The sequence below is a fragment of the Arabidopsis lyrata genome, assembly GCF_000004255.2.
Source record: "Arabidopsis lyrata subsp. lyrata unplaced genomic scaffold ARALYscaffold_1, whole genome shotgun sequence".
Lineage (NCBI taxonomy): Eukaryota > Viridiplantae > Streptophyta > Magnoliopsida > Brassicales > Brassicaceae > Arabidopsis > Arabidopsis lyrata.
The window spans coordinates 11,421,108-11,440,642 of NW_003302555.1; the positions used below are offsets into that span (position 1 = coordinate 11,421,108).

At 34.9% G+C, this 19,535-nt stretch overlaps 6 protein-coding genes and 2 long non-coding RNA genes across 8 annotated transcripts in view; 4 read left to right on the plus strand and 4 right to left on the minus strand.

The window, feature by feature from the left end:
• The window catches only part of LOC9329472 (chaperonin 60 subunit beta 4, chloroplastic), a 2,389-nt gene extending 1,838 nt beyond the window's left edge, over positions 1–551 (plus strand). Inside the window, 3 exon segments of the mRNA XM_021014696.1 lie at positions 6–59; positions 162–239; positions 308–551. Of these exon segments, the coding sequence (XP_020870355.1) occupies positions 6–59; positions 162–239; positions 308–466 (291 nt within the window). The 3' untranslated portion in view covers positions 467–551.
• Positions 552–754: 203 nt separating this feature from the next.
• LOC110224366 lies at positions 755–975 on the minus strand. The gene is given in 2 exon segments (XM_021010343.1): positions 755–938; positions 940–975. Coding segments are annotated over 2 exon segments (165 nt in total). The 3' UTR covers positions 755–809.
• A 797-nt stretch (positions 976–1,772) lies between these two features.
• LOC9326732 (serotonin N-acetyltransferase 2, chloroplastic) lies at positions 1,773–2,913 on the minus strand. The gene has a single exon (XM_021010342.1). It carries the CDS (start codon positions 2,464–2,466, stop codon positions 1,873–1,875), a length of 594 nt encoding a protein of 197 aa, XP_020866001.1. The 5' UTR covers positions 2,467–2,913; the 3' UTR covers positions 1,773–1,872.
• A 2,438-nt stretch (positions 2,914–5,351) lies between these two features.
• Positions 5,352–6,517, minus strand: LOC9329473 (protein PFC0760c). The gene is made up of 2 exons (XM_002893366.2): positions 6,134–6,517; positions 5,352–6,036 (listed from the first exon to the last, which is right to left on the minus strand). Exon 2 carries the CDS (start codon positions 6,032–6,034, stop codon positions 5,588–5,590), a length of 447 nt encoding a protein of 148 aa, XP_002893412.1. The 5' UTR covers positions 6,035–6,036; positions 6,134–6,517; the 3' UTR covers positions 5,352–5,587.
• On the plus strand, positions 5,406–7,337 carry LOC110224367. The gene is made up of 4 exons (XR_002328984.1): positions 5,406–5,501; positions 5,721–6,124; positions 6,251–6,912; positions 7,150–7,337. It is a non-coding gene; the product is annotated as an uncharacterized LOC110224367 (long non-coding RNA).
• Positions 7,338–8,897: 1,560 nt separating this feature from the next.
• LOC110224368 lies at positions 8,898–9,553 on the minus strand. The gene is made up of 2 exons (XR_002328985.1): positions 9,243–9,553; positions 8,898–9,167 (listed from the first exon to the last, which is right to left on the minus strand). It is a non-coding gene; the product is annotated as an uncharacterized LOC110224368 (long non-coding RNA).
• A 1,115-nt stretch (positions 9,554–10,668) lies between these two features.
• On the plus strand, positions 10,669–12,463 carry LOC9329474 (LAG1 longevity assurance homolog 3). Its single transcript, XM_021013424.1, has 6 exons — positions 10,669–10,962; positions 11,073–11,293; positions 11,385–11,540; positions 11,636–11,821; positions 11,937–12,142; positions 12,264–12,463. The coding sequence occupies exons 1-6, from the start codon at positions 10,831–10,833 to the stop codon at positions 12,296–12,298; spliced, it is 936 nt and encodes a 311-aa protein (XP_020869083.1). The 5' UTR covers positions 10,669–10,830; the 3' UTR covers positions 12,299–12,463.
• Positions 12,464–15,463: 3,000 nt separating this feature from the next.
• On the plus strand, positions 15,464–19,528 carry LOC9326733 (uridine-cytidine kinase C). The gene is made up of 12 exons (XM_002890625.2): positions 15,464–15,734; positions 16,162–16,511; positions 16,618–16,732; positions 16,917–17,112; positions 17,206–17,319; positions 17,443–17,616; positions 17,755–17,949; positions 18,100–18,222; positions 18,302–18,429; positions 18,513–18,627; positions 18,722–18,994; positions 19,085–19,528. Exons 2-12 carry the CDS (start codon positions 16,175–16,177, stop codon positions 19,337–19,339), a joined length of 2,025 nt encoding a protein of 674 aa, XP_002890671.1. The 5' UTR covers positions 15,464–15,734; positions 16,162–16,174; the 3' UTR covers positions 19,340–19,528.
• Positions 19,529–19,535: the final 7 nt, after the last annotated feature.

A 19,535-nucleotide genomic window follows, 5' to 3' on the forward strand; every position in this document is an offset into this window, starting at 1 on the left:
TGGAATCCACCCAGAAAGCAGTCGAGGAAAGGGTTTCTCAGATCAAAAATCTTATCCAGGTTCTTTTTATTTCATTAACCAAGTGACCTCTTTGACAGGAACATCTATAGTCACCATATTCGATGCTCATGTTCTTCATTTGATCTTTATGTGTAATTCAGAACACCGAGGAGAATTTTCAGAGGAAGATCCTCAATGAAAGAGTAGCCAGATTATCTGGTGGAATTGCAATAATCCAGGTGACTTTGTGAAGCACTGATACCAAAAAACAATCTGATCATGTTGAACTAACTTCCAAAGGCCTTAGGTAGGTGCACAGACACAAGTTGAGTTGAAGGATAAACAGCTAAAGGTTGAAGATGCCCTGAATGCAACTAAGGTAACTCCAGTCAAAACATGCGATTCCCGTGGTTGAGAAATTGTCAGTCCAAGAAACCTGATCTCTCAGAATTTAGTCAGCAATTGAAGAAGGGATTGTAGTTGGTGGTGGTTGCGCCCTCTTGCGACTGGCGACAAAAGTGGACAGAATCAAAGACACCCTTGACAACACAGAACAGAAGGTACACTTGATTCAAGTCCATGGACGTGGAACATCACAATCGAGCTATCAGCATTTCTAAACATCCCAGAAGATGTGATATTTTTCTTGCAACATTCATTATAAGCAGATTGGAGCTGAAATATTCAAGAAAGCATTGAGCTACCCCATAAGACTTATTGCCAAAAACGCAGGCACAAATGGCAACATCGTCATAGAAAAGGTATTTCATAATGTCAGCTCTCTAGAACCAGTCCTAACTTCCAATAAACTAAATTTTGAAATCTGCAGGTCTTATCGAACAAAAACCCCATGTACGGTTACAATGCTGCAAAGAATCAATATGAAGATCTGATGTTGGCTGGTATAATCGATCCAACCAAGGTAAAACCACATGATTTAATGTATTGAGCTCTCTTTGATATTTGTTTCTGCATCTCATTGTCTGGGAACTGAAACACAGGTTGTGAGATGTTGCTTGGAACACGCTGCATCAGTGGCTCAAACCTTTCTGACATCGGATTGCGTTATAGTTGAGATCAAAGAAATCAAACCAAGACCAATCATTAATCCACCATTGCCTACATCTTCTCCAGCTACCTCCTCCATGTTCCCTGACAGAAAATTGCCAAGCTTTCCTCAAATTATGCCAAGAACTCGAAGCCACTTTCCACGGAAGTAGGAACCAGTCGTAGAAAACTGTCTTACTTTAGAAAATAGTACTACATAACATGAGAAGTCACATATAATGTTATCTCCAAACATTACTTAAAGTGTAATATATATCGGTGTATGTATGTATACACGAGGTCGAGGGTCTCTGAAATTGCGCTAAATGTCATAAGCTCTGGTCATCTCATAAACGTGTCAATGCGAGGCTTAACTTCTTCTTCGAATCATTTGTTTGAATTATCCCCAAAACACTAAATCTTACCGTAGCTAAAGAAGAGATCGAAGAATAAAGACGACAAAAGCTAAGATGGTGCTGATGATGCTAATGGATCTGATCGTCGCCGGAATCTCTCTGATGGTCGGATTAGGGTTCTTCGCTCTCATCGCTTCCATCCTCTGTTCCGTTGCCTTCTTCCACCATGCCAAAGCCGCTTCTTCTTGACCATCAAAATCAAGTAATCAAAATTTCCTCAAAATTAAATCTTCAACCAACCCAACAATTGTTTCAAAAATTCTAACTTTTTTGAATTCTCTGCAGAATCAAAACAGAGAACTGAACATGGAAGGTGAAAAAGAGCTAAGCTTGTACAACAAAGTGTAGTTAAAGAGACATTGTAATCTGTGAATTTACGAAATTAAAATTTATAAAAGTTTCAAACTTTTCATTTCTTGTTTCTCTGTTTGCGTATAAAAACCATTCCTTTGATCCCATCCGGGTCAGAGACGAACCCAAGCGGGCGATAAAACCCGAGAACTCGAGGCTCCGAATACAGAGCGATGTTACAGATCCCTTTCGCTTGTAAATCCTCAATCAACCGCTCCATCACCGCCTTCCCAAGTCCACAGCTTTGAAACGACGGATCAACCACAACATCCCATATAATGGCGTTGAAAACTCCGTCACCGGTCGCTCTCGCAAACGCCACAGGCCGCCGCGTTTTCTCGTACTCCACCCAGAGCAACGCGTCTGTGTGCTGCAACGCCACCTCGATCTTAGCTGTGTCACGACGTGGGAATCCGACGGCTACAAAGACTGAATTCAGCTGATCTAAGTTAAGTCCTTCTGCTGTTCGACGGAGAATAAAGCCTCTGGATTCGAGATCTTCGTCGCTGATTGAGTAGCTTGGTGGCTTACGTTGCATTGCAGCTGGAAACGTAGCTTGTGATGATGATTGGGTGACTGCGTTTTGTGGGTTTAATGTGGACCTTAACCGGAGAGAAGCTGGAGGAGTGGAGATTGTGCCTCCGAGAAACATGGTATACACTATTTCTTGTGAAAGTGTCGAATTTTAGGAGCTCAATTTCATGGAATCAGACAAAAGGATGGTTTTTTAGTTTCCCTGAATCTGGATAAAGTGTGTATTTTGTGTGTGGCTGTGGATAAACGGAGAACCTCTCTAGTCTCTAGCCTTTACTTTGCTTTTCTGTTTTTTTTGAGGAAATAAAGTAAAATCGTGTTTAAATCAGTACGAAGAAACTCGTGGCTGTCAGAGACTATTGTCGTTTGGTAGTTGAGAGTCAAAGAGATACTCTTTTGGCGGGGGATATAGTAGCTTCAAACGAATCCAGAAATGGAGAGAACAAATCCTTAATTACAATAGTTTTTGTGTTTTGCTTCAGTGATTCTCCTTGTTGTATGATTTTGTTAGTCCGTAATAATAATTCTTGTAGTTAATCAAGATTTGTGTTCTTGTGCGGTTTTGTGTTTACCATGTTTGAAGGTCTCTGGCATGTGATCAGCAGAGGATGAGTGATTCTTTTCTATATGTTTTGCTGCATTCTTTCTTGCTCATCAAAGACTTTAGAATCACAGAGCATTTAAGGATCTCTACTGCAGTTCATATGGTATCCATTTTTTGATATCGGAGCTTCCATTGTTTTGTTTCTCGTATCTATCTGCGTATTCAAAGATGGTTTATGTGGTAGATTGTACAAGTTTTGATTAATTACTGAGCTTGTTTCATATTTGAAAATTGAAACTATCATCTGATAGATATATCATGCTTATTTTATGGTGTTGTCCTCATTATTATAAATATCAAAGCAACCAAAACTAGAAGTTTACAGTGGCATATGGCGAGTCCAAGACTCTGATGCATTGAAGCTTGTTCTAACTCCCGAAGAAGCACATCGTCATTGCCATTGTTACTACTTTTGTCTTCAGTTCTGTAGCTTGTAACTAGCAGGTGATGTTTATGTTCTGCTATTTGTTTTTCATCAGTGTCCATCAAAGATCTCTGCAAACCACACCCACTTTATTTTAGAATCCGTTAGTGTTCATGCTGTTGGAGGACCCCAGAGAAAATCTGGATAGCAGAAGTCTTCATAGGACTAGAAAATCCTTGGTCTTCTTTAAGATAGATCTTGTAGGCTGAAGGCGGTAGCATTATTAGATCAAGTCTTCTGTTTTCTTGTCCTTCCAGGTTCATGATGTATTGGTGATTTTCAACAGTTTCTTAAACTTTTTAATGTAGCATTAAGATCTGAAACTAAGAGAGGCTAGGACTGGAAATTTTTCTGTATGTGAAGACTTTTGTTCTTGAATCAGTATAATTCTGAAATGGAGTAAGTTTGGGAATGTTTTTTATTCGATATGCTGGTTGGGTTTCAGATAGCTTCTCTTGTGATCCTGGAACCTTTCATTAGTTAGCGACTCGGTTTCTTGGAGACATGAAATTTTATTTAAAAACCTTACACTTGTGTTGTTTTCTAATGGTACTGTTTTGCAAGGCAATAATAATTGGTGGTTGTTTGTTGTACCAAGACACTGTTGCCTCATCTTTGGTTGTGCAAATGCTTTTACTAATCGTTCTTGATGTCATTGTCAACTAGGAATGGAACGTGCACATGCTATTGTTGACAGAAATGCTGGTTCGTCGCCTTTACTCGTTCAACTCGTCTGGTCCTTCAATCTTCGTGAAGGTGAAATTGGTAGACCAAGTTCAGTGTTTTATGCATTTACCAAGCAACATTCTCTCATGTATCTCACGTTTTGTGGGTCATATAATTAGGTTGGGACGGCCCATCTTTCGTTTTCAGCCTATCTGTTTATTGCTCCTACGTGCATTATGATGGATTGGAGATTACAAAAGTCGAAAGCGACCTGAGAATAACATCAACGTGAGGGTCTTCCTCTTCTGGAAAGTTGCCAGCTATGTTCTTTTCTGTTCCCATTTATTGTGCCTCATTAAGCTTAATACTTTGCATTTGCAATGATTATCTAAAGCTCAATTGATATATTCACCATCTTTTTGTTTTCCAGGATCAAAACCTGATCTTGGTATATCAAAGGGTTGATAAAGCTATCAGTTCAATTGGTTTTGTAAGGATTTGTCTCTATTTTTTGTTTATCTGCTATTTCTCTAATTACAATATAATTTTCTGGCACCGTTTCCTAAACTGTTTCTTGAGCTACTATAAATGCAATTGTTTTTTCTTATAGATAACATGTCATGTTTGTTTTTAACTTCCTCTGATGAATAAGATTGTATTTACTGTTACAAATGGTACCGTTTCCCAAACTGTTTCCTGAGCTACTATAAATGCAGTTATTGTTGTTCTAGTGATAGTTAATTTTCTCTGTTGGGTAATACTTGTATTTACTGTTACAAATGGTTCTCAACTGTGTTGACAACGTGGGAAAGAAATCAGAACAGTTTCATTTCTGATATTTTTCTAATGACTCACTTTCCTGATGTGCAACTAGTTTCTTAAGAAGTGGTTACAAAGAATTTGTAGTAATAGAAAATGACAGATTTTTGAATGATTGCAATTTGTTGTTTTGTAAAAGAATCATGTGAAGCTCTTGAAAATAGCACAACTTTTTGTAAGCAAGCAAAGCTCTGCTGTTAGCTACTTGGGCCACACATCATAGACACCATATTGGCAACCTTAGAAACTCCTGTTTTGTCATCAACCACTTTGTCCTCTACCATGAGCGTTTCTTTTTTTTTCTCGGAAAAAGATTATTAGTATTTTATAACTAATGCTTGCTTTTCAATTGCTAAAGATTGGTTACTGTTGAGGATTAATCAGGAAATGTTTGTTTTCTTCTAAGAATCACCCTCTTGAATCTTGATGGCTCCTGTGTTGAACATGCAGATCAGGATATGCTCTGTTTTGTGTTAGAAGGAAGTCTCTGAAGAACAAGGTACATATTATATAACAGGGTTCCAACGGAGAACCGTGCAGATAACTTATTTAGGACAGCTTCTACAAAAAAACATATTCCGGCAAAAGAAAACAATGCAACTACCTACACATGGCTTATTAAAGGCAAACAACACGATTGGTGAGACCCCTGAAACGTCTCTCTTCACTACAGGATTTGGATTCTTTGTGAACCCCCATATCTTCTTCTCTTATTCGCCATGAGTTTTATTTGGTTTTGCTCACCTTGCCTCTACTCTGGACACGACTAGCTGCACTTGTTCTTGTTTTAGCTTTGAGGTCTGATTTTTCTCCTTCGTTGCTCAATGTTTTCTCTGTGTGTTGGCGTTTTTGAAGGTAGACTTGTTTAGAACCATTCTTCCTAGCTGCATGTTTGTTGATGTTCTTTGGAAGCTGATTGCTAGGCCCCGAGGATGCATCAGAAGCCATGGAATCATCACTCTCTTCATCACCACCATCATCACTATTGTCGCCATCATCGTTCTCATAGCCATCATGAGCCTCTTTTACCTGTGTATCATCATCATCATCATCAACAACAACAGATGAATGGTCATTTCCATGGAAGGCGTCTTCTATGTACATAGTCCACCCTGACTCACAACTGCTGTATTCCTCCTCTTCAGAGCCTCCATGGTTCCTCGGAGACTCCATGGCTTCGAGCAACGGAAAGAGGAAAAGAAAAAACAAGGTCTCAAGATTTGCATATATGCACACACACACAAAGATCACTTGCTTTTTCTAGTTACGTACCTTATGTGATTCAATCCACTTCACCAATATACTCTCTGATATAAGCTCTGTGTCTTTGTCTCTCATTTGCTTTGCTCTTCCATCATCAATAAAATTAAATTTCTTTTGTGTTTTTAGAAGTATCAAGAAAAACCGGAGCCTATAGGAAGCCTCATATAATTGAAGAGAAGGAGTAAGTTTCACCACATGGCAACCCTAGCACCATTGTTTTCACTCAATTGAAGCACTACCAGACAAAGCTCATTGCAGATATATATCAAGAGAAGGAAGGTCAGTGCCTTCTTCATTATAAAGTACTCTCTCTTATAGAATTAAAAGCCTATTGTTCTTCTTTTTCAATATAAACTAAATATACTTTTCTTTAAACAAATATTTTTGGTTCCTAACAAACCATAATCTAGTCTTAGAGTCAGGACACATCAATATCCACATAACAAGAATCAATCTTCTGAGCTCTGTCATTAGTGATATGTCATAGGTTATATATCTTCTTAATTGATATGTTAAGTTTTTACTTCTCTGTACTCACTATCTCTCTCTTCTCTTCTCCCTATGTATCACTCTGGCTATCTTAAATAAAAAAAAGATCAGCTTTTGAGGTGGAAATCAGAAGAGACCCACATCAACAAACAAGAAGGAATAAAAGAAGCATTTACTTAATTAGGTTAAGAGCTGTTCCTCTTCTCATTCCTTTAATACTCTTCTTCCTCCTCCAATCCTCTCTCATTGTCTTTAAAATTGTTGCAGCCTTTTACTTCCTCTCTCATTGTATTGAAAAGGTATTACCCAACTGGATTTTCTTTGTCATTTTTTGTTTTAAAAGATAAGGACAAAACAAAAGGAAGTAATTTTGTTTTAAAAGAGAAGGACAAAACAAAAGGAAGTAAACAACTGTCACAAACCCAAAAAAAAAAAAAAAAAAAAAAAAAAAAAGGACAGAATTTACAAATTACAAGAATAAATTGTCTTCATTGCGTTTCCTGTTTCTCTGGCGTCACCTTAAAATGTTCTTTCAGTGGAGGCCCTCTTGGTGACAGCTTGCAAATCAAAGGGTGTGATGAGAGTTCATATCACAAAAGGGTTGTTTTGTTTTGACTTTGACTCTCCTTTGAGTAATGTTAACAAAGATATTAAGCTTTGTGTGCTTTAAGACATTTTTGAGTCTCATAAGTTAAATACTTAAAAAGAAAAAATAGTTCTGAAAGTGGGTCTCAAGAATTTGGAGAGATGTGTGTGTTAGTTAGGACTATTTATTAGAGTTTGTAATGGCTAAAAAATGGAGTTGGACTCGTTGGATTTACTTTTGTGTGTCTCTTTCTATCAATTGCCCTACGTGTGTGTGTGTGACTCTGGAATGTCATTGTAAGTCACTATTAAGCGTCACCGATTCATTTATTTTTATGAAGTTTAATTTGATAAGTCACAGATTCGGAAGCATCATCGGGACAATGGCTTGACCTCATTGATAATTTTGGTTAGCAAGTCGGTGAGACAAAAGACGGAACTTGATAACAAGTGAATTAGTTTTAAGGTAAAACCGATATTCATTTTATTGTTGGTAAAACCGATATTCATTTTGTTGTTGGTAACTTTTAATCACTAGAACAACCAAATTGAATTCGATGATGAGTACGTTAGTTGTTTGCTTACTTTGGCTTTTACATGTTATGTATATTTTCATTTAAAAAGTCGCTCATACATCAACTTTTTCCTAATCATTATGGTTTTTAAAGAATTAATTACTTGATCAGGGAAATGAAACTTAAAATTTCTAGTGTGCCAATTTCTTCAGATTCTGAAACATGCCCTCTATCGTCCATCCACATCATTCATGCAACTAATAAAATCCGGAACCATCGCCGACACGACTGTTCCTCGAATGTCAAGGTAGAAATTAGTAAATTACAAATGAGTTGAGTTCAACTAAGGACAGGTTAAAGACAACTTTTGATCCTATGTTAGAGCTTAATTAGATTCATTGTCCCTCTATATGTGACGTCATAAGTTACCAAATTTGGTGGGTTTGATGTGAAAAACAATTAAGAAGAGATTTGATAGTAGCAAAGAGAAGTTGTCGGCTGCTTTCTCCCCTGACGAAATCATATTTGTGAATTTGTTAGTAATAATCACAATCCGACATTCTTTGTTTACGTATTTGTACTTTCTCTCACAGCTGTACCCATTTTCACCAACCAACTCAATCTTTTATTTTCTTCCTTTTTAAAAGAAATTATTTCTACTTACTTTCAATATCCAAGAAACAAAATTTTTTTCACCAACTCCATTAAACCTTTATATAATAAGCTCGGCCAAATATCAATGCACCAAGAATTTGCATTGAAAGAAGTCAATGTAATCTTATGATTGAGCATTTTAGCGGGTAGGGTTAAACCGCTAGAATTCAAGCTTATTAAGAGATAATAGGGAGTTAAAAAAAAAAAAAAAAACTATCTAAAGGCAGTGTCTTACCAGATTAGGCAGGCACTCAAGCTTATTGCTTTCGAAACCGGCACTATCCATATGTTAAAAGACTTTGCTACCTTTGTGCTATCGATTTAGAGCATCTCCAAAAGCAACCTTAAATCCTCAAATATGAGGTTTTTTGTTTTCCAAAGGTAACCTCAATACCTCAAATTTTGAGATTTCATCTTTTTATTTGTATTTTGGTCCTTACATTTATTTATATCTTATAAATAATTTTACTAATTTATTATTTTATCATTTTAGTCCTTAACTTTTATGTCTTATAAATATAGATTTTAAGTTCTGATATAACTCTTCGAAACGCATTGATTAATCATAAATGAGACCATTACGGAAATATTTAGGACATCTCCAACCATAACACCATTTTGGTATTGAAATAACACTATATTTAGTGTAGTTTTCACATGAACACATAAATATTACACAAATTAAATTACTACAACAATACTAATACTCATATATCCTTCATCAAATTCCAAACGTGGTCAAATTTAAAACCATTCTTTTGTTTTGGATCTTGTATGTAGAGTTTTTCGGTTTTTTCCATCTACAGAGTATTGAAAAATAGAATTTGTTAATTAAAAAATTATTTATAAATCAAGTAGAAAACAAATGTACTTACGATATCAAATTTGGACGCACCATTTGGATGCATATTCTCCACTTGGGTGATGCAGTTCTTCAGATTCCTAATAGCATATGTAATGTTATTCATCCTATTCTGTAAAGATCTTATGTTTCTAATTTCCCAGTCCTCCGGTTTCTTTTCGTGGTAGCTTTTACTTATTTTTTCCCAAAATTTTCCCACAGATTGGTTATTATTACCAATTAGATCTTGTGATATTTCTAGATACACACAACATAACAACTCATCTTCATTTTGATTGAATGATGAGCCTCTATTTTTTTCCATATTTTTTAGTCACAAGAAGAGTTAGTCGAATTGTGATATTATCATTCCATAGAAGTCTATTATTTATGCACAATGAATGGAAAACCCTAGTTCAAAGGAATGGCCACAAACCAATTTCTAGATTTTCTTATCTAAAATTTTGGATAGGATTTCAATCCAATGGTTGGTGATGAGTGAGATATAATGAATGACGTTGATGAAATTCACATTTTTTTTTATCTATATCTAGGATAAGTTATAGTTTAGATAGAATTTGAATCCAACGGTTGATGAGGAGTGCGATCTAATAAATGGCATAGAATTTAAATTTAGTTTTAATTTATGATTTCGTTTGTGTGTTTTTATTATTACTTTCTATAATTTTATAATATAATATAACATCTTATTAATTAATACTGCTTGTAAATTTCTAATGTATGTTTTATTGTTATTTATAAAAGTTTTATGATTTTTTTTAATTATAATCAATAATAAGGACTATTATGCAAAATATAAATTCTTTTGAAGTTAAATTTGAGGTTTTCTTTTGGATAGACACAACCCTAAACCTCAAATTTGAGGTTTGGCAAACCTCAAATATAAGGTCCCCTTTGGAGATGCTCTTAGTTATTTTTCTATTAAGCGTTGTGACATTTAACAAAACTTCAAATATTTTTTATGAATATTTTTTTGTATATTAATCGATTTGGATTCACCACTGACTGTGATTTATTTGTTTTGTTTATATTTTTCTCATCTACTAAGATAATTGTGTATTGATTATCAATATAATAAATTAACAATTATATCAACTATAAAAGTATATATATATATATATAAATATCTAAAAAAATAGTAAAATATAAATATAATGTTGGTTGCTTATATTTCAATTTGCCTTAATTATTTGTTTCTAATATTTGTATTGTATCAAACAAAATTTGTCTTGTCTTCTACACATGAGAATTAATTTCTTATTTGTTATTTATACTTTTAAAAATATTAATTATGACCAAAAATCTTACTTTTCATCAAAAATATCTCACTTTTAATCAGAAATCTATAAAAATTTAAGAATTAGGCAAATTAATCTAAAAGTTAATAATTATTAATTTAAAATCGATAAATTAATATTTTAGTCTCAACATTATTAATTTATAATAGCATTCTTTATTTGCTCTTACAAATTAAAGTAAAGTCAAGTGGATACTCTTTTTAACTTTCTTCCCATTTTTAAGGGTTGACTTTGAGGAAGACGAAGAACAAGAAGTGATAAACAGAAATAATGTTACGCCAATTTTTGCAGGATCTTGACTAGATGGATCTGAAGCTCTTGAGTCGGGATTGGGATCATGAGTCTTACCCTGCTTTTTCTGATTTATGGGTCCTCATCTTCTTTGCTCCCTTCTTCCTTTTTCTTCGCTTAATCCTCGACAGATTCATATTCGAGGTAATCGACTAGGTTCTGTTTGTTTTCTATCTCTTCGTATTCATTATGACTTGGGAAGCAAGTAATCTCTCATGAGAAACCTATCTGAGAGGTTCATAATTAAACTATAGAGGGTCGCTAGAAGACTGGTAGTTCCTAGAGGACACTATGGTGATTCAAACGAGAGAAGAAAGAAGATAGTGAAATTCAAAGAATCGGCTTGGAAATGTTTGTGCTCTTTCTCTGTTGAAGCTCTTGCTCTCTACGTCACCTATAAGGAGCCATGGTTTAAAGACACAAGATGCTTCTGGTTAGGACCAGGGGACCAGATATGGCCTGACCAAAAGATAAAGTAGAATATATAAACTTAATTTAATGTGTTACGTGAGACGCAAGACACTTTCAACTATGCCGCAACCCTAATAATACGGACTTTTTCGCAGGTTGAAAATGAAGGGAATGTATATGTTTGTAGGAGGGTTGAATGTATATGCCTTTTTTGCTTTGTTTTTTTGGGAAACAAGACGATCTGATTTCAAAGTCATGTTAGTTCATCACATTGTAACTTCATTCCTCATCATCTTGTCTTACGTTTTCAGGTACTCGTATACTAATATTATAAGATAGTAAAAAATTTCTTAAGTCCACCAGACTCTTAACTTTAACTTCCTCTTTTTATCCTTTTCTTTACTAGATTTGCTCGTATTGGTTCTGTAATATTGGCTCTTCACGAAATCAGCGACGTGTTTCTAGAGATAGGCAAGATGTGCAAATACAGCGGCGCAGAAGCCATGACTAGTGTCTCGTTTGTCCTATTCTTCTTGTCGTGGACCGCTTTGCGACTCATCTATTACCCTTTCTGGATATTATGGAGCACCAGGTTCATACTCTAAACCCTGACCCCTCAACTCTATACATAAATAATGCAATGTTATTGGATCCATATGATCTTTTTTGGTTGATCTCTACGTATATATATATGGACCTATATGCAGCTACGAATCAATAAAAGTGAAAATGGAGTACTGGGACAAGAAGAATTTGATGGAAACTGGACCAAACCTTATGGTCTTCTACTATGTCTTCAACACACTTCTTTATTGCTTACAGATTCTTCACATCTACTGGTGGATCTTGATATATCGTGTGCTCATAAGCCAAATTCGTGCCAAAGGCAAAGTCGCTAAAGACATTCGTTCTGGTTAGATTTATATATGCATACATATCTAACCCAACAACTTAGGATTACATTTTTTGTGAAATTCTACATTTCACGGAATTTTTTATTTTAACCAATTTGTCTTCAATTATTCTTTTTGCAGATTCTGAAGGTGAAGATGATGAACACCACGATTGATTTAAGCAGCAGTGATGTCAACCTAATAAAAAGCATCGTTATTTTCCAATTGATTAGCGAAGTGTAACATTTGATAATCAATATTATCTACTTCATTACGATTTTATAAATGCAGAGAGGACATAAGTAATTCATGATCAAATAAAATAAATTAACTGTTGCCAATTCTGAAGATCTCTTCTTTCTCTTTGGAAATTAAACACCAATTACAAGATTCGATAAATAATCTCATTAGATTGCTTATCCTTTTCCTAAACCAAATCTATTGGGCTCACAATGTTGTTGAAGCCCTATTTTAAGTCTTTTAATTGGAAATGAGTTGTTTAAGAAAAGTATAGATAAGTTTATGAATATACTTTTATAAAGAAACTTATCTTTACAAGAGCTATACTAACTAATGAAGTGAGATAGACGAACAAAAACGATCAAAAACACTAAGATAAAACAGTAATTACCCAGAAAAGATCTCAATAAACCCAGAATAAAAATGCATAAGATCAATCTAAAGTCAGATTCCTAAAGAAAGATAAGATAATTAATGAGTCCAAGCTCTAGGCCTGGGATTTCGGTTAACCGTTCGGTTATCGGTTGGATCCATTCGGTTTCGATTCTTTCGGTTTCAAAATTTAGTATCCATTCGGATATTTTGAAATTTCGGTTCGGTTTCGGTTCTTTCGATTTTAAAATTTAGTATCTATTCGGTTATTTTGCTTAAGATATTTTCGGATATTTTAGTTATTTTTGAGTATTTTCGGATATTTTTGGATATATTTCGGTTATTTTCGAGTATTTTTACTATTTTTATATATTTTTCAAGTATTTTTGATTATTTGGTCTATAAATAACTATTTATTTTGAAAATATAATTGTATTTCGGGTATTTCGGTTACCCAAAATATTTCGGTTACCCAAAATATTTCGGTTCGGTACCGATTCGGTTATGGTTATTTCGGTTATATAATTTAGTATCCATCCGGTTATTTTCAAATTTTCGATTTGATTTGGTTCGGGTTTTTTTTTTATTCGGTTCGGTACATTCGGTTCGATTTATTTGTCTAGGCCTACCAAGCTCTATACTTGTGGGCTGTGGCGTCATAGTGGAGTTGAAATCGAACTCTATCGACGTAACAAAAGTTGGAAAATCCATAATATATTCAGAACATATTTGTAAACAACGTCACGGTGTTACATAACCAGAACTTTTTTCTACACAACCAAAAAAAAAAAAACTCTAGATCTGATACACAATCAGACTCTATGCTTGTTTTAGATCAACTGTGCTTTTTTTTTTTAATGATTCTTTTTTACGTAGTAAATTTTTTTATATGAATTGACACCAATAAAATTTTGAAAATGTTCCAATTTACATTAAGTTTTAAATATATTTCAGTCCAACTGTAACTATGAACCCGACTCAATTATAAGTTTGAATCCAACCCAATTGTAATATTGAACCCATTATATGAAACAATAAAAAAATGAGATAAATATTCAAATTATTGGAACCCAATTCAAGTTATAAAAGCAAACGTGAAGCCCAATTATTCAAATTATAAAAAGCAAATAATTTTAATCCAACCCAATTGTAATCTGTAGTAATAAAATAACCTAATAATACATGTTTTGTTTGATTGACGATTCATTTTCTTAAGAAAATCACTTCACCCTTCATTCTTCTCTCTCGAAGAAACTATCGTCGTTGTCAAAGTTCAATTTTAGGTAACAAACTTTCAATCTTTCATACATTATATTGTTTGATTTTTGCTTTTTGACAATCGCTTATAATATGTTATGTTGCCAATTGCCATCGATGAAACATTTCATAATGAAACTAAGAAGATATTTTAGAAATTCAGGATAATCTTGAGATTAAATCCTTTAACAAAAAGAAAAGAAAAAGAGAAGGATAACTTCAGATTACAGTATGAAGCAATGTTTTTAGTCTACGAGATAATTCTTAACAAATATTGCATAAATCTTATAAGGATCTTAAAATTAGAGATAAGTATAAAATTTTGAGAAAATAAAATATTGACATTAAAGAATTATACGGTATTCAACCTTTTTAGATGACCCAACAAAAATATTCAAATTGAACGTAATTATATAGGTAATTAAATAAATATTAAAAATGTAGACGAACGGCCCCATGAACGGCTCACTTTTTTTTCTTCTTTTCATACTCAATCATTAAGCTTTCTTAAATTAGGGAAATGCCGAAAGGGAGAAAGGTAGTCATATTTTGTATTTATGTCTGTCCTTTTTAATCATATGATTCACTTTATTTTTAAGTTTTGTTTTATTATTACCTATGTTTCACTTTATTATTTTTAAAAGTCCACAAGAAACAAATTACACATTTATGAGGATTAAATAAACAAAACTGTGTTTTCTACTCATTAATAAATTAGAAGAGTGTGGAGCCACATGAAAAAGAAGTGAACCTATTCATGAAAGAAAGATAAAAAAAAAACACTTGGGTCGTGAAGAGAGCATGTGAGTGTTGTTAGTGTACGAACTACGAAGTCAGAGAGAACCAAATTGCACTCAACAACATGTGGATCCTCGTCACATTCACTCATAAGTCATAAGCCTATGAACTACCCTCTACGGCTCTACAGCAGTACAGCTTCTTGCCTTTTTTTTATTTCCCATTTTCTTCAAGTTGTATTGAGTTCACTGCTTTAGTTACACTTACATATGGATACATAAAAAAAAATGATACCAAATTAGATTTGATTAGTATCATATGGTTTCTCCAATTTTATAGATCACACAACATTATATAAATAATTAAAACATTAACAAAACATATGGTCATGAAGAGTAAACGAAAATTTGACATATGTTTTTAGAAATGTAAATCGTTTACTTTTTTTTTCACATGCCTTAATTTCATAAGTAATAAATTACCATTTGTCAAACGAATTTTTCAACATATTCATCTCTTTACAAAGTGAATAAAAATAAATATAATATTCTAACATTCTAATTAGGTAATTGAAAATTTATCTATATAGACTCTTTATTTATTTATTAATTTTTTTTGGATTATCACTTATGAATAAAAAAACATAATACAATGCGACGATAAACACAATATCTAATTTATTACTTTTAATAATATCAATGTTATTAAAAATTTATTTAGATAAAAACAGAAAAGATCGAACGGAAAAAAGGAAGAGGCAATGAAAAGTATTAAATTGGTTCTCATTCATTCTACTCTCAAAGTTACCTCGGGGGTCTTCTGAGATCTTTTCCCCAGATTCTCTAGAAATCGCTCTCCCCGATAAAGAAGAAGCTCTCAGAAAATTCCTCTCTCTCTCTCTCTCTCTAATTCCCCATTATTTGTTTCTGTGTTAAATTGAATTGCGACTTAACTCTGCCAAAGTGACAAGTCCCGATTCGCAGTAATACCGATAGATTTTTCTGTGTGAGTGCCATACAAACTCCGAGAAATCGGCTCAAGTTTCGATTTTTGTTTCTGGGTTTTACCTTTTTCACCAACCTGTTTGTGATTTTTTGTTCTGGGTGTTGTTGTTATATAACAGTTTGATCGTTTCTTCTTGATGGTTTTTTTTTGGATTCGTTTCTAGCTTTCGCTTGTATGACTGCATTTTGATGATAATTTCATATCCGCTACTTTCGTTAACGTTCTATTGCGATTAGAGTGTTGCGTTTATCTTAAGTCTGCTTCACTCATTCGTCCATGGGTTTAAGAGTAAATATCACTGTTCCTTTAAAATGTTCCGTACAATTCAGTCTTGCTATTTGTGTTTTGGCTCTCTTTGCTTTGGTCTCTCCATGTTCCCAGCTTAAAATTCTGTCTTCTTAATGAAAATGTACCTTTTTTTTTGCAGATTATTGTTCATAATGGGTCAAGACAGCAATGGGATCGAGTTTCATCAGAAGAGACATGGTCTCTTGAAGGATCAAGTCCAACTGGTTAAGAGAAGAGACTCTGTTCGGTATGAAATAGTTCCTATTCAAGATCGGTTGTCATTTGAGAAGGGCTTCTTTGCGGTTATCCGTGCGTGCCAATTGCTTTCTCAGAAGAATGATGGGATCATATTGGTTGGGGTTGCTGGACCTTCTGGTGCTGGAAAGACTGTATTCACCGAGAAGATACTCAATTTTCTGCCAAGTGTTGCTGTCATATCAATGGACAACTATAATGATGCTAGTCGAATCGTTGATGGAAACTTTGATGGTAAGACTTTTTTCATGCATGTTTCAGGAGTAATGAACTCTTATGACACATTGTTTTGAAACTTGAAGAATCTTGCTGCTGACAAACCTTATGTTTCGAAACTTAGATCCACGGTTAACGGACTATGACACATTGCTCAAGAATCTTGAAGATTTAAAGGAAGGAAAGCAGGTTGAGGTTCCCATTTATGATTTTAAGTCCAGCTCTCGTATTGGATACAGGTAATGGATGACGTGATTGTACAGTTTCCATTTGCTGATTCAGTCATCATTTTGTACTTTATCTACACAAATAAACCACTTGGTGCCCATTGTCACAAAAGTTTGATATAACATTCACATCAGCATGGTTTTTGGTTATTCCACTGAAGACATTGTGTTTAATGCCATGCTTTAATTTTGCTAGGACCCTTGATGTCCCAGCTTCTCGGATTGTGATTATTGAAGGAATCTATGCTTTGAGTGAAAAACTGCGTCCTTTATTGGATCTCCGTGTGTCTGTTACTGGTGGAGTTCATTTTGACCTTGTTAAACGGGTTCTCCGTGATATACAACGTGCAGGTCAACAGCCAGAGGAGATTATCCATCAGATATCGGAAACGGTTTGTCTTCATTTCTTTTATCTCCTGTGGCTGTTATTGGTTTAGTCTATGACCTGCGGATTGGTCATAGTATCAACTTCACTGTTTATGCAGGTATACCCGATGTACAAAGCTTTCATTGAGCCAGATCTTCAGACTGCTCAAATCAAAATCATTAACAAATTCAACCCCTTCACTGGTTTTCAGAGCCCGACTTACATCTTGAAGGTTTGAAAAATGACTGGATTTTTCTATCCATCTTATATTACTAATCACTGCTCTGCAATCTCAGTATTCAACTATTGACTGCGATTGGTAAACTGAAGTTCTTTTACTGTTACTTTGTTGTAGTCAAGAAAGGATGTATCTGTTGATCAGATCAAGGCGGTCCTTTCTGAAGGACATACAGAGACCAAGGAAGAGACTTATGATATATATCTTCTTCCTCCAGGTGAAGATCCAGAGTCGTGCCAATCATATTTGAGGATGCGGAACAAAGATGGAAAGTACAGCCTTATGTTTGAGGTTTGTTGAGAGTTTTCTTTCCATGTTCTCTTGAATATGACTTTTCAATTTCTGGAAAAGCTGACAATCCTCTGATTCTGGAAATGGTAAGATGCTTAATATCTGGTGAATAACTGTGGTTCTGGTTTTGACGACCAGGAATGGGTTACGGATACTCCTTTTGTCATATCCCCAAGGATTACATTTGAAGTCAGTGTTCGCCTACTTGGTGGGCTCATGGCATTGGGATACACAATAGCAACTATACTTAAAAGGAACAGCCATGTATTTGCTACTGATAAGGTGTTTGTGAAAATCGATTGGCTTGAGCAACTGAATCGTCACTACATGCAGGTCTATCAATCTATACTCACTCACCACCATTTGCTAGAAAATTGATCGTTCATATGGCTTTATGATGACACTCTTGTTCCCAATTACTATGAAATTACTTTATTCCCCTAAAAGAATATGACTACAATATTCAAATTTTGTTATAAACAGGTGCAAGGTAAAGATCGGCAACTTGTACAGAGTACTGCAGAGCAGCTAGGATTGGAAGGATCATTCATTCCACGCACCTATATTGAACAGATCCAATTGGAAAAACTAATAAATGAAGTAATGGTATGTTTAGCTGTTCGGGTCTACGAATTTTGTTTTGATTACATTTTATATTGGGTCCTGATTAAAAGTCCCATCGCAGGCCCTACCAGATGATCTAAAGAACAAGCTTAGCTTAGATGAGGATTTTGTGTCTAGTTCAAGCCCTAAGGAAGCACTCTTACGAGCTTCTGCAGATAGAGTAGCCATGAGAAATAAGAACCTCAAAAGGTACACTTCTTTTGAGGAGTGTATGAGAAAGCTTTGTTACTTCCAACCCATGTGTCCTTAGTTATGCCATTTATTATACACAGAGGCATGTCACACTCATATTCAACCCAAAGAGATAAGAATCTGTCGAAGCTTGCTGGTTATTCTTCAAGCGATAGGAGGTACGAAGAAAGAAATCACGACTCGCCAGCGAACGAGGTTCAAATTTGTTCTCTTTCATTCCCTATTGGCAACTTTGAAGTCTTCCTTTTAACTTAAGGGTGCACTTCTTCTATTTTTCAACTATTTTTAGGGGTTTATGACTCAGCTTTCAGAACAAATATCATCTCTCAACGAGAGAATGGATGAGTTCACAAGTCGGATCGAAGAGCTAAATTCAAAGTTGAGCTGCAACAAAAACTCTCCAACACAGCAGAGCTTGTCAATCCAAACTGAAGTCTGCAATGGGTCAGCTCCTACTTCGTATTTCATTTCTGGTCTGGACAATGGCTGCCTGACAAATTCCATAATGCCCCATTCATCATCATCCTCCCAATTAGCCAAGGATTCACCATTAATGGAAGAGGTAAGTAACCTCACACATCCCTCGTTTATGAATTTGGATTTTATTGCATTGCTTTGTATCGACGAGCTGCTCTGTTTCTGGTGCAACCAGATATCAACCATTTCACGTGGACAACGTCAAGTCATGCATCAGTTGGATAATTTGTGCAATCTGATGAGGGAAAGCTCAGCGGAAAGGTCACGCCTAGCAAGAACAGGGAGCAGCAATAGCAGTAACAGAGGCAGATCAAGCAAAAGCTCCTTCTTGTCCAATGTGGAATCTAAGAAGCTCCCTCTCATGTTAACCGTGGCTTTTTGCAGCATAGGCATCGTACTGATCAAGAGCTACATTAACAAGCGGCAATAACATCTATTAACCACTATGGATCTTCTCTTCTTTTTTGTTCTTTTCTTTTGGTATTTTTCTCACTGGAGGCGTTTTGTGAGCTTCCCTGGTTTCTCTACGTAGACAATGACGCCAGTTCTCTTCCCCTAAATTAGTCGTTTGGAAGACATTCTCGATTAATTTATTCAATAAAGTTTAGTTTTTAGTTTAGCAGTCA

Bases quoted from the DNA above. Each gene is read 5' to 3' on its own strand.
- LOC9329474 (XM_021013424.1), top strand. From the start codon at position 10,831: ATGGATCTGAAGCTCTTGAGTCGGGATTGGGATCATGAGTCTTACCCT. The intron at 11,294-11,384 runs GTAGAATATATA...ACTTTTTCGCAG, and splicing joins TGGCCTGACCAAAAGATAAA to GTTGAAAATGAAGGGAATGT. The intron at 12,143-12,263 runs GTTAGATTTATA...TTCTTTTTGCAG, and splicing joins CGCTAAAGACATTCGTTCTG to ATTCTGAAGGTGAAGATGAT.
- LOC9326733 (XM_002890625.2), top strand. From the start codon at position 16,175: ATGGGTCAAGACAGCAATGGGATCGAGTTTCATCAGAAGAGACATGGT. The intron at 17,320-17,442 runs GTTTGAAAAATG...ACTTTGTTGTAG, and splicing joins GCCCGACTTACATCTTGAAG to TCAAGAAAGGATGTATCTGT. The intron at 18,223-18,301 runs GTATGTTTAGCT...GTCCCATCGCAG, and splicing joins AACTAATAAATGAAGTAATG to GCCCTACCAGATGATCTAAA.
- LOC9326732 (XM_021010342.1), bottom strand. From the start codon at position 2,466: ATGTTTCTCGGAGGCACAATCTCCACTCCTCCAGCTTCTCTCCGGTTA.
- LOC9329473 (XM_002893366.2), bottom strand. From the start codon at position 6,034: ATGGAGTCTCCGAGGAACCATGGAGGCTCTGAAGAGGAGGAATACAGC.